The sequence below is a fragment of the Taudactylus pleione genome, unplaced genomic scaffold (genome assembly GCF_031769625.1).
Source record: "Taudactylus pleione unplaced genomic scaffold, aTauple2 ptg000386l, whole genome shotgun sequence".
NCBI lineage: Eukaryota > Metazoa > Chordata > Amphibia > Anura > Myobatrachidae > Taudactylus > Taudactylus pleione.
The window spans coordinates 8,811,965-8,826,056 of NW_028284787.1; the positions used below are offsets into that span (position 1 = coordinate 8,811,965).

A 14,092-nucleotide genomic window follows, 5' to 3' on the forward strand; every position below is an offset into this window, starting at 1 on the left:
ATTAGTGCAACTCAAGAAACAGAGGGTACATCAGCTCCAGAGGTTTTTCGGGTTGAATTTCAAACTAAGCGCCTGTGTTCTAGAAGATAAATACTAACAGTGGCTGTTACTCAGTTGCAGGATAATAAAGCCTTCCTTGCCATGATCAGCCATAGTCTCAGTGTTGATGGATTTTACTTTTCCACATCTTATGATCTGACCCATACTCTTCAGAGATTATCCAACACAAGTCCTGAATTCCAAGAGATGAGCCTACTGGAAAGGGTAAGAGAAATAACATGTATTTATAAAGATATATGTAAATGAATATATCCTTCTACTTTAAGATTTAATATATAAAAATGCACCGTGGTTGCACTACAATTTGTTAGGCAATAAAAATATTCCAATTCACATTTATAATGGGAATTTTGTCCAAAGAGGGGAGCATTGTGTGAACTTGTACATATTGAGTCTCCCATATCCAAAATGCTTGGGACCAGGAGTATTTTGGATAACAGAATATTCTGTTTCTACTTCAGGGTCCATAGGGTATCCACAGGATACCTTGGGGTATAGGTGTGACGTCAGTCGCAGGGCACCAAAGAGTTAAGCTTTCAGCCTCCCAGGATGCACTAGGTCCCCCTCCTATACCCCGCCCCCGAGCCAAGGCATCTCAATTTAGTTTGGTGCCCGGCCGGAGTCGGGTGCACCTGTTGGAGTGGGGGCTAGAAGAGCCCCTGAAGCTTTTTCTTCATGCAGCTGTGGCTGCACATCTGGATGAACAGCATGGACAGTCAGTCCTGACGTCCATGCTGTCTTCCCTACACCCCGCCGGTACCAGAACGCCGGTACTGATCCGGGGATGCTGGTGGGCATCTGGGGTCACAGGTAGCGGTGACCCCAGATGTTCCGGACCATGGCCGGATTCAAGGGGGACAGAGGTAAGCAGCGGGGTCCCGCGGTGGGTCCCCGCTGATCACATGGTCCTAAGTCCCCAGGCAGGGGGCTCCCTGGGGACTGGCTGCAGCGTGGAGCCAGGCGACCAACCTGCGCTTCCACTACCCCCTGGGACAGCGGACTGCAGCAGAGCGGTAGCGCTGCGGCGTCCCAGGGGTTAAATGCATGGAGCGCTGGGCGGATTCATTAGAGGCTTCTTTTGATTCCGACTGTCCGGCCGAACAGGCGGAGTTGATTGGCAATCTCCGTGATTCGGCTACCTACATCAACGAGGCGGCTCTAGACATTAGTACTCTGGTGTCTAGGATTTCTTCAGCAGCGGTAGCTGCTCGTCGCACCTTGTGGCTGCGATCCTGGAAGGCGGACGCAGATTCCAAGAAGGGTCTGGAAGCGTTGCCGTTTACCGGAGAAGTTCTCTTCGGTCCGAATCTGGATAAGATTGTGGCCACGCTGGCCGCAGCCAAATCGGCTTGTCTCCCGTCGGCCGCTGCTCCTTCTGGTTCTGGACCATCGTCCTTTCGGTCATCTAGGGCCCAGGGCAGGCCCAAACCACAGTCGTTTCCTCGTCAGGCTGGCCCTAGGAAATCGGTCAAGCCCCGGAAGCAGGCATGGAGTACCAGACGTCCGGCCCCCAAGCCAGATGACAAGCCTGCGGCCTGACGGTCTGGGCCTCCCTTTGGGGGATCCCAGGGTGGGAGGCCGCCTGCGGCAGTTCGCCCAGTGTTGGTCGGTCACTACGACAGACACTTGGGTTCTGGAGGTGGTCTCCCACGGGTACGCCCTCTCCTTCCGGCACAGACCCCCGGCTCGATTCTTCACCACGGGTCTACCATCAGACCGGAACAAGGCTACGGAGCTGCGGAAGGTATTGCACACTATGCTCCAGGCTGGAGTTATAGTGCCTGTTCCATTCTCCCAGAGGGGCCAGGGTTTCTTTTCAAATCTTTTTTTGGTACAGAAACCCAATGGGTCGTATCGTCCGATTCTCAACCTCAAAGCACTCAACAAGTCTTTGCGGGTACCGAAGTTTCGGATGGAGACCCTACGGTCCATCATTCTGGCGCTGGAACCCGGGGACTACATGGTGTCATTGGACATACAGGACGCTTACCTGCATGTCCCTATTCTTTTGCGCCATCAACAGTTCCTCAGGTTTGCAATCCGCAGCGACCACTTCCAGTTTCGGGCGTTACCTTTTGGCCTGGCGACAGCACCGCGTGTTTTCACCAAGGTGATGGCGGTCATGGCGGCTTCTCTGCGGCTGCAGGGAGTCCGCATGTTGCCGTACTTGGACGACCTGTTATTGGTGGCGGGATCTCCAGAGCTCCTGTTACGCCACTTGGACCTGACCATTGCCCTGCTGCAACGGCACGGCTGGCTAATCAGCTGGCAGAAGTACACTCTAATCCCGTCTCGGAGGATTCTGCATCTTGGAGCCTTATTGGACTCGGGACAGCAAAAGATCTTCGTGACGGAGGAAAAGATCTCTGCTTTACAGTCAAGGGTGCGCAGTTGTCTGCACAGCCGCCGGGTGTCTCTGCACTCGGCGATGAGGTTACTGGACTCCATGGTGTCGGTGTTCGACATGGTGGAATATGCCCAGTTTCACTCCAGACCTCTGCAGCACCTGATCCTGTCAAAGTGGAACGGGCTGCCTCAGTCTCTGAAGTCCCAGACGATTGTGTTCACCCCGGAGGTTCGCCTGTCCCTTGCTTGGTGGTTACAGACGACCCACCTCAGCGAGGGACGTCCGTTCTGGGTTCCAAATTGGGTCCTGTTGACAGTGGACGCCAGTCTTCGGGGCTGGGGAGCAGTTTCGGGTCCACATCTGTTCCAGGGCAGGTGGACGCCGACAGAAGCGGAGCTTCCAATCAATATCTTGGAACTCCGTGCGGTCTTCAATGCTCTCCAGCAGGCACATCGGTTTCTCCAGGGTCACCCGGTACAGGTCCAGTCGGACAACGCTACCACCGTGGCCTACATAAACAGGCAAGGAGGAACCCGAAGCCGGGCGGCTCTCGTAGAGGTGTCTCGGATCCTGGTTTGGGCGGAGCGCAATCTTCCGGCCATATCAGCGGTCTTCATCCCGGGAGTGCTCAATTGGGAGGCGGACTTTCTAAGTCGCCAGGACGTTCATCCGGGGGAATGGTCCCTGCACCCGGACGTTTTTCAACTACTGGTGGACAGATGGGGTCTTCCAGAGATCGACCTCATGGCGTCCCGGCACAACAACAAGTTGCCGGTGTACGGGTCTCGCACAAGAGACGAAGGGGCGTCTCTGGTGGATGCTCTGTCCGTCCGGTGGACGTTCCGGTTCACATACCTGTTCCCTCCGGTCTCCCTTCTTCGACGGGTAATCCGGAAATTCAAACAGGAAGGAGGGACGCTCCTGTTGATAGCTCCCGCGTGGCCCAGACGGCACTGGTTCTCAGACCTTCAGGGTCTGTCCGTGGACGGTCTTCTGCGGTTGCTGCTACGACCGGACCTTCTGTCTCAGGGTCCTTGTCGTCACCCGGACCTGACTCTGCTGTCTTTGACGGCGTGGCTGTTGAGACGGCCATGCTGAGGTCCCGGGGGTTTTCCAGCTCTGTGGTGCGTACCATGTTGCGAGCTCGGAAACCGTCTTCCGCGAGGATATACCATCGCGTGTGGCATACGTTCTTCCAGTGGTGTCGACCGAGAGGTTATGCACCGCGGGAGTTTCGTCTGTCTCGGATTCTCGCCTTCCTGCAAGCGGGACTAGATCATGGGCTTCGCCTTGCTTCTTTGAAGGTACAGGTTTCGGCCCTGTCTGTCTGGTTTCACCGTAGGATTGCTACAATCCCGGATGTGCGCACCTTTATGCAAGGTGTTGTCCGCATTCAGCCGCCCTTTGTTCCACCTGTGGCGCCTTGGGATTTGGCTGTGGTCCTGAGGGCTCTCCAAGGACCGCCGTTTGAACCACTGGGATCAGTGGATCTTAAATGGCTAACAGCTAAGACTGTTTTCCTTCTGGCTATTGCTTCGGCCAGACGTGTTTCTGAGTTAGGGGCTCTTTCTTGTAGACCCCCTTTCTTGGTTTTTCATGGGAACAGGGCAGTACTCCGCACTCGGCCCGAGTTTCTTCCCAAAGTTGTTTCCCAGTTTCATGTTAACAAGGAAATCGTTGTTCCGGCCTTTAACTCACCGGGTCTTTCCGTGGGTGAGGCCTCTTTGGATGTTGTGCAGGCCTTAAGGACTTATGTTGACCGCACTTCTTCGTTTAGGAAGTCGGACGCTTTGTTTGTCCTCTATTGCTTCCGTAAAAAGGGTTGGCCTGCTTCAAAGCAAACTTTGGCAGCCTGGATCCGTATGGCTATTTCTGAAGCTTATCTTCATGAAGGCCTACCGGTTCCTCCTTCTCTGAAGGCTCATTCCACTAGGTCTGTGGGTCCTTCGTGGGCAGCTCGACGTGGTGCCTCTGCAGTCCAGATCTGCAAGGCTGCTACGTGGTCTTCTGTCCATACCTTCGTGAGGTATTACAGGTTTGACACCTTCGCCTCTCAGGATGCTTCCTTCGGGCGGTGGATTCTCCTTTCTGCACAGGAGCGTCCCCACCCTTAAAGGATACTGCTTTGGGACATCCCCAAGGTATCCTGTGGATACCCTATGGACCCTGAAGTAGAAAATATGAGATATGGTAAGAACTTACCCTTGTTACCTCTATTTCTACGAAGTCCATAGGGTTCCACAGGACTCCCGCCCTGTCGCACCTGTGCTGCAGATGGGCTTTGTTCTGGTCACCGGTTTTTCCGTCTCCCTCTGGTGAGAATGTGATTCTTGTATGTGTCCAGATCTTTGTTCTCTCTCTTCCTTCTCCTCCTCCGGCCTATGGCTTGGTAACTAACTGAGATGCCTTGGCTCGGGGGCGGGGTATAGGAGGGGGACCTAGTGCATCCTTGGTAGGCTGAAAGCTTAACTCTTTGGTGCCCTGCGACTGACGTCACACCTATACCCCAAGGTATCCTGTGGAACCCTATGGACTTCGTAGAAATAGAGATAACAAGGGTAAGTTCTTACCATATCTCATATTATTTTGGAACAATTGCATACCATAATTAGATATTTTGGGAAGACCCAAATCTAAACACAGAATGCATTTATGTTTCATACACACCTTATATACAGTCAGAAGGTAATTTTATATAATTTTCAATAATTTTGTGGCTCAAACAGTTTGTGTACATACATGAAATGTATTTGTTTCATATACACCTTACCTTATATACACAGTGTAAAGGTGAGTTTTATACAATATCTTTTTTAATTTTGTGCTTTAAACCATTTGTGTACATTAAACCATCAAAAAACAAAGGTTTTACTATCTCAGTCATGGTAAAAAAAAATTTCAATTTATATTTCGGAATGTTTGTATATGGGAGACTCAACCTGTACCTCATTCAGCCAAAGTCGTGGGCAGTAATGGTCAGGAACAACTAACTAACAGACACCATGGTCACAGCAACACTACATTCCCTTGTACTACTTCTACTGCAGATATTCCCCTCACAGGCCAAGTATCTCATTCTTCAAGTTCTGGATCAAGTTCAACACAGTCCTGTAATGTAATAGTAGCAGTGTCACCATGTCCTATCTACTTGATTTTTCGACTCTCACGTGTGCAATGCGGCTTTAGTGAAGTACTTGGACTAGTTTAAATGTTTGTTTTATTTATAACCTACTTCATTGTCTGTCAAAAAGCCTAGACCCAAACAGTTAAATACAATGCTATGATAATCATTTGTGCTCCATTAACACCAGGTGTACTCTGTGCCAAAGTGCTAGCCAGGTGTTAGTAGATGCGAATTCATAATGCAATGCTGATGGAAAAACAATAAAAATAAAACCGTTTAAAAACGCAGTGATATCTACTGTGCCACCAATGCTTATGCTCTTTAGTGACAGTTTAGGGAATTGGCTGGTGTTTGATACCAGAGTCCGCATGAAGTGGTGCCTTGCTCGATGTTGAGGAGTTTTCTACTAACTATGCTTATTCCTACCTTCTCCTCTGGCATTGGTCACACTCTTCAGATTTTCTTGCGGCGTCTTCTCCGCCGTACTGTCTGTCCGACCGGAAGTTTGCCAATGACATCCCTTCCGGAGGATAGCGTCACCAATCCGAGTAGCCAACGCGTTTCGTGCAGTTGCACTTTGTCAAGGATACATGTGGTTTTTGTTTGTCCATGTTTAAAGGAAGGTCTCTCAATAAACTTTAGTATAGTGATTAAAAACAGGAAGTCCGGGAGGGCGTGGCTTGACAGCCATCTCGGTGAGACGTGCTTCTGGGGAGCTCCAGTATCTGGGGCTTTGTTTGGATTATTTTCAGCACCCCGCACCTCCTGCCTGGCCGAGCCTCGGACTTGTGCCTTCCATCCCTGCTGAGCCAACCCACCAGTTGCGACACACGTGAACGGGGCCCTACCCGGCATCTGTCGGCAAGTGACGTGCACCTCCTTACCTATGTCCGGTCCCTGGAGATCACCTCTGTGCTTCCCACTCGTCCTGGCCACTGGTTAGAGGAGCTGCTGCCTCACTCTGCCGGGCGGCAGTGTTTACGCTGTCAAGCGGCTTCAGCAGGGCGTCTTGCTCTAGACTCTAGAAGCCACACACTATCTCTCTCCCTCCCCGGATTCTGTTGCCTGCTGTCGTGTTCTGGTCCCCGAGCAGGAGAACACTGATCAGCCCCATACGTTGTCCTATGGGAGCTGTGTGGATTCCAGGCCTGTTGGAGCTGCGCTGCAGGCACTGATCCGCCCCGCTACACTTCCCTGGGTTTGCCTGCGTATTTCATGTGGTGCTTCTCCCCGGCCCCTACAGTGCAAAGACCCCTATAGTGCAGACATTGCTAATTTCTGCATTGTTTGAGGAGCCCTCTGTCCTGGTGAAGTCCTTCTCCCCTGTGGTGCCAATTTTTCTCTAGACTCTGGCAGTCCTCTGCGGATGGAACTTTGAATACATATATATGTGGCTCTAGCACCCTCTTGTAGCTGTAACATACACCATGGGCTCTATATTCATTTTAGTTTCTGTTCTATCTAATTCTTACTGCTGCAATATTGTCCTAAGCTGCCAGGACATTCCCTTTGCACTATACCAAGATGGGGTCAGCCTCTGGGCTCCACCGTTGTTTAAGGCCTATGGCTGCCTAGGCTGCTTTTTCTGGGGAATGTGTCCTGCGACAGTGTGAATATCCCTATTTACCCAAACAGTCTACGTCTCAATACGATCACTTATTTAAATATTCCCGCAAGTGGACTTGCCAATGCCTCTAGGTTCTAGAGCAGTATTGTCAAACTCTGGCCTTTCAGCTTTTGTGAGGCTACATATCCCAGCATGCCCTGCCACAGTTTTAGCATACCCTAATAGCAAAACTGTGGCACTGCATGCTGGTATGTATAGTTCAACTGCAGCTGGAGGGACCGAGTTTGACACCACTGTTCTAGAAGAAAGAATAAAAAGGGATACTCCAAGGCAACCACCCCCAAATCATCGGGTTCCTCTCTCCACCCTGACCTACGCCAATTTCTGCAAACTTCATCCTCGTCTTCCGAGGTTATGGATACAACATCCCAACCTATATCGCCGGGCTCACCATCATCATTGGCCTTGTCACGGGCAGATGAATCTGCAGATACAAACCCTCCGGAGCCCTCTGATCTTTGTACCATTATGCAGCTCCTTAAGTCTTTACCAACTAAGCAGGAGCTACTGTCTAAAAGGGACTTTGAGCTACTTGAAGTTAGACTCCAAGAGACAGTTCGTAAAGTAGTGGCTGTTCTTCAGGCAGATCTCTCCCAGCTGACAACCAGAGTGGTGTCTCTAGAGGAGTCTAAGGAGTCTATGGCCGAGTATTTACAAAGCCTGTGTGATACTGTCCAAGCTCATGCTAAGGGTATGCTCCTTTTACAGCAAAAGATGGATGACTTGGATAATAGGGGCCGCCGCAACAACCTAGGGGTTTGATGTATTCCCGAAGATTTGCCCACACAAGGACTGATAGATGTGCTGACAAGTTTTCTAATGAAATTTTGGGTATTGAACCCAGTGCACTTGTCACATTCGATAGGGCGCATAGAGCCTTAAAGCCTTGTGAAGTTTCTACCGATAAACAAAGGGATGTTATTTGTAGATTGCATTATTACACCCAAAAGGAAGAGATCCTGCGGAAACTGCGCAACGTGGAGGGAGTGGACTTTAATGGCAATCGTATCCAGGTTTTTCAAGACCTCTCTTGGCACACTCTCCAACAGCGCAGTTGACTACGGCCCCTTGCTGAAGTCCTACGTTCCAATGATCAGAAATATAAGTGGCTCTTTCCATTCTGCCTCCAGTCAACACATAATGGCAAGTCTGCTGTGTTTCGGGACCTACCTGACCTTGATTGTTTTTGCTCTTGTCTACGCCTGCTTTGCCAGGTTGGGAGGATTCCTATATAGTTTCTCAGTTCCTGGAGATCGCTTCCCAGGATGGGGCCTTCCAACCGGTGGGGAACGCTAGACGGCGTCATAAGGACATGATGGGATCCTAGTGGTTTTCTACTTCTCATTTCACACCTTAGTGGAGTTGAGTGAAGATCTAACCAGTTTTTCAGCTGTTCTTTGACTGACTGGACATTTTCAGTAAGGTTTTGGTACTAAGGTACCTTTTTTTTTTTTTTTTTAACAAAATTCACTTTTATGTTTGTGTGTGTGTGTATGTGCGTATACATATATATGCATATATTATGTTACCAATTACCTATAAGCTGTTTATAGATTCAGATGCTGAATGTGACTTTTTTTTCTCCTTTCATATTTGAGAGCTGTTTCGATACCTCTTCGAGGGTTATGCTATATCTAGGTTTTTGTGATTGTGTTTCTATTGAAATATTATAATATCTCAGACTGTTTGTTGTTTACTGTATTTTTTTAGATACAATGTCTTATATTTAATGCTGTTTACTTATGTATATTTTTGACTTGATAAGATATATATGCGATATGTTTTTTAGTGCTGTTGCTGGCACTGCCCCCCCCAGTGCCCCTATACCGCTGTCATTTTTCCTGCTCATGGAGAGGGTGATTTTCTCTCTTTCCATGATAGTCAGGAGCGTTATTGTTTTGTTTGTAATTTGTATGATGTTTCTATGTGTTTTTTTTTCCTCTGGGTGCTGGACTTGAGAACTGGACAGTCCACTAACATTTATCTCATATTCGATTTCATTATCATGGGTTGTATAGTAAGTCTCTCTCTCTGTCTGCTCCGATGACCTTAAGTCTTAAGATACTTTCAATAAACTTCAAGGGTTTGAATATTCCAGAGAAAAGATCTCGCCTTTTTCGGGAACTCCAGGCAGACAGAGCAGATGTGGCCTTTATCCTGGAAACTCATTTTCAGGAGGGCAGAGCTCCCCCTCTCCGTAATCATGATTACCCACAGACATTTTTTAGTGATAATTCTTTGGGCAAGACTCTATGAATAACTATTCTTTTCGATCGTCTCCTTCCCTAGTCTAATGGTGAAACTCATGTTCTTATTGAGGGTAGAGGATTGTTGATTAATTGAATGATCCACAATCAGATTTTCACTTTGTCAACATTTATGCCCCAAATTTAAATCAACCTATGTTTTTAGAGGGTATATTTGAACAAATTTATGCTTTAAAATCGGGTATGGTAAATTGTGGGAGGTGATATCAACTGGGTCCTGATCCTTCCCTAGACTCGTCCTCCGCATCCTCAAGTCGCCCTGACAGATGGCATCGTAGAGTTTGTCGCTTGCTTCACGAGCATCAATTAGTGATACTTGGAGACTCAGACATCCTGTGGATCGAGATTACACCTTTTTTTTTTTTCTCACCCCTCACAATGCCTATTCCAGGATTATTTATTTATAGAACATAGACATCTTCATATGATTGAGGATGTGGAGATCGGGAATCTCACATGGTCAGATCATGCGTCCATACCCCTTACAGTTAAAATTTCTCACCCCCCTGCCTGTTATACGTTCGTGGAGGCTAAGTGAGCTTCTTCATGATTCGTATTGTAGAGACCAACTGAAGCAGTGTATTGGGTATATCTCTTTGAATGAAAGCCCAGATATATCGGCTATTACGCTGTGGGAGGCACATAAATGTGTCCTGAGAGGTAAGCTGATTCAGTTGAGCTCTTATATGAGAAACCAGAAGGAAGGTGTTGCTTTTACAGAAGATTCAAAAACTTGAATTACTTCATAAATCTTCCTTGTCTGGAGATGCTCTTGCCGAGCTCACTGAAGCTAGACGATCCTTGAATAAGCTCATGTCGGATAAAATTAAATTAGAATATTGTAAATGTAGGAGATGTTTTTTTCAATGGGGCAACAAGCCCATTAAGATGTTGGCACGGGCACTGCGCGCACAACGAGCCTCCACGCATATTCAGACGATAGTGGATGATTCTGGCCGACTTTGTAATATAACTTCTGAGATTGCAAAAGCTTTCCACTCCTATTATTCTAGGCAAAATAATTTGGCAGAGAGCTCCTTGAACCCTGTTAATAGAACAGGTGCAAAGTAAAAAGGTACAGCATGTAATAGGATTGGCGCTAGTTGATGTCTTGCTTCAGCTAAAATTTCCCACAAATCAATGGGAATAAAATTCCATTTTTATTACACAAAACATCAATTGAGAACCATTACAATTGATAATTTACAGACATGGGAGTGTGGTGCCCAAAAATAAACCCTTCTCACCAAGAAATGATACTGCGGTGGGCTGGTGCTAGAAATCAGCGTGTAGTCCCGGGCTCAATAGCTCGACACCGCCGCAGTAAGCTTTTTGAAGTACAAGGTGGGCTCTGGTTCCATACACTCCCCCAGGTCTCACATGCAAATAAGTCCTGCAACGCGTTTCTAATCCACCGGGATTCTTCCTCAGGCATTAGTGAGCATGTGAAGAGAAATGGTTCCTATTTATACCTTCCCAGGTCCACTGATTGGAGAGTCTTTTCCCGCTTCTCAGTGTTGCACTAACCCCGTTAAGTCACTTCCGGTCGCGGCAGGAAGTTACTTTTGTGTTCCACCATTTCCAGGAACCGGAACTCCATGCGTTCCATCTGGCGGCCATCTTGTTTTTTACGAACCACCTCATATGGTAGAGAATGAGCATCGGGCTTCGATTGCGGCCATTTTGTTGTGGTTTTTTTAAATGGTGTATCTTTATGCGCATTTGTGGGTAAAGGTATTATATTCTGCCGAAATCAACTATACCGTACTTAGTATTCCGGTAACGTCCATCCCTCAGTCAGCAGAATATATGAGGAGAAGTGTCCCAAGATTTATTATATGAAAGATAAAGAAGAGAGAGATCATTAATAACACATTTTGGTGGTTCTTAAAAGAGAATAAGCACAAAATGAGATAAAAACTTTATACAGCCAATAAAACTCTATACAAACAATACAGAATGTTCACTAATCTACAAACCACTTCAACTCAAAGTCAAGATTTAGACCTTTGGGTGATAAAGTATCTAAGTTGAAGATCCATCTAATTTCATTTGTGGCTAAACGTTTATCTTCATTTTTTGATCTCCAATGTGGTTTGATTAGTTGGATACCTAAAAAGCTTTTGTTATGATTTTCGTTTTTATTATGCACAGACAAAAAGTGCTCTGAAGAGGAGTGTGTTTTTAGGCCTTTTCTGACATTATATACATGTTCAGCCATACGTATTCGAAGGGTCCTTGAAGTTCTACCTACATAAAAAAGCCCACATGTACATTCCAGTAGATACACTACATTTTTGGAATGACTGGATGAATTATCTAATTTTGTAGGATTTTCCTTTTACTATAAAGTATGTAATTTTCTTTTCCTATATTTTTTGACACTAGTTTTGCACATCAAACATGTATGGAAACCCACATTTCTCACTGTGGATTTTTTTCCGAAAGGGTGCTTTTAACTAGTTTGTCCTTCAAGGATGGAGCCTTTCTATAAATATATGTTGGCTTTTGGGGCAATACTTCCCCTAGAATTGGATCATTCTTCAAGATCATTCTTCAAAATGTTCCTTTTTTTTTTTGTATGATCTTCTCAATTTGTTTATAATGTCCTCCGTATTGTGTTATGAATGCCCATTCATAACCACTATTTTTACTTTCATTAATTTTAGTTTTTTCTTGTAGAAGGTCTTCTCAAGTTCACTTAGTTTTTTTCTTTGCATTCCCAAGAGAGGTATTTGAATAACGTTTTACTTTAAACCTTTGACTCATTTCTTCTATTTGGATATTTAAAGTGCTTTCTTCTGTGCAATTTCGCTTAAGTCTTTTAAATTGACCAAGTGGTATGTTTTCTAACCATTGTGAATGGTGCTCACTATAGGAGTTGGAATCGGTACATTTTTTTTGTGCGTTTTTAGTGTAAATATTACCATTTTCTAAGTAGATAACCAAGTCTAAAAAACTACTGTCTGGTTGATGGTAAAAACTAGATTAATAGTAAAAGAGTTGCTATTTAAAACATCACAAAAAGTACTTAAAAAATATCATCAATAAAATGCCACCAGGCTACCAGGTTTGCCCCTTTTTGTTTTCTATGGGATCAATGGTTATGGTTTCCCAATACGCCATAAACAAATTTACGTAACTATGGGCAAACCTGGTGCCCATGGCTGTACCTAAAATTTGTAGATAAACGTTCCCATTGAAGTAAAAATAGTTATTGTTTAAAGTGAAGGAAATTGCTTCTAAAATAAAATCTTTCAAGTCATTTTGATTACTTTGTTCCAAAAAATATTTGACAGCTAGTATACCCTTTTCTTCCTCAATTATGGTGTACAAGGTACTAACGTCAGCAGTTGCTAGAAAACATATATCATCTAATTTCCTTAGAGTGTCTCCAATATCTTTAACACATGCATTAGTTGTCACTACAGCCGACAAATTTGAAGTTAAGCGGTTTGTTTCCGATATTATCGGGCGACCGGGAGGTTTTGTCATTTGCTTATGCATTTTTGGCAAAACATAAATTGTTGCAATATTAGGATTTTCAATATTAATGAAATCCATTTCATTTTTGTTCAGTACACCCTTATCAAAGTATTTTTCCATCAGAATAGACAATTTTTTTATCAATTCCCTTTTTTTTTAATAGAACAGGTGCAGCAGCAATTGTGGAGTATCTCGGGTATATTGACTTCCCTAGGATAAGTGAGGCAGAGGCACTTGATCTAGACAGGCCTTTTACACAGGAGCAGTTGGGTGAGGCGATCAGGACTTCTCCATCTGGAAAATGTCATGGACTCTTACTGATGAGCTGATGCCCATGATGCTTCAAGCTTTCAATGCGATTAATGATAAAGAATACTTCTCAGTCCTTGGAAGCTCATATCACTATTATACCTATAGAGGGGAAAGATCCATCCTGCTGTCCTAGTTCTAGGCCATTTCCATTTTAAATGTGGATTTAAAACTATATGCAAAACTTATTGCAAACAGGCTTAAGCTTCTCTTACCAGCCTTAACTCACACTGACCAAGTGGGTTTTGTTTTGGGTCGAGAGGCCCTGGATAACACCACCAAACTGCTTAATTTGATTCATATAGCTTCCCAGTCTAATGTACCTACTATTCTTTTTGTCAACTGATGCCGAAAAGGCTTTTAACCATGTCAACTGGGGATTTATGCAAGGCTTGTTGGAGCACATGGGTTTGAAATTCACCTCTTTACATAGGATACTAGTGTTATATAAGAATCCCTCTGCCAGGGTTAAAGTCAATGGAGATTTTTCAAATCCTGTTCAGTTTTCGAACGGAACCAGGGTTGTCCACTGGTATTCGTATTATGCATGGAGGCTCTGGCAAGAGCCATACGGGCTAACCTCAATATTACTGGTTTGCGGGTTGCAAATTCAGAATGCAAACTCTCTCTCTTCGCAGATGACCTTTTGGCGATTATTACCTTTTATTTATTTATTTATTTATTATTACTACGTTTTCCCTCCCTAACCTAATGCAGGAATTTCAAACATTTGGTGATTTTGTCTTTTTTTTTTTTTAAATTAATTATTCAAAATCAGTGGCACTAAATATCAATGTATCCCCAACGGTTACTGGGTTACAACAGGCTTTCTCATTTAAATGGCACCCATCATATTTGAAATATCTTGGTGT

General features: G+C 45.5%; 1 protein-coding gene across 1 annotated transcript in view; it reads left to right on the forward strand.

Annotated features, from left to right (window-relative positions):
- Positions 1 to 14,092, forward strand: part of SACM1L (SAC1 like phosphatidylinositide phosphatase) — a 127,344-nt gene that overhangs the window by 23,283 nt on the left and 89,969 nt on the right. Inside the window, exon 5 of the mRNA XM_088445703.1 lies at positions 115 to 264. Within this exon, the coding sequence (XP_088301829.1) occupies positions 115 to 264 (150 nt within the window). The remainder of the gene's footprint in view (positions 1 to 114; positions 265 to 14,092) is intronic.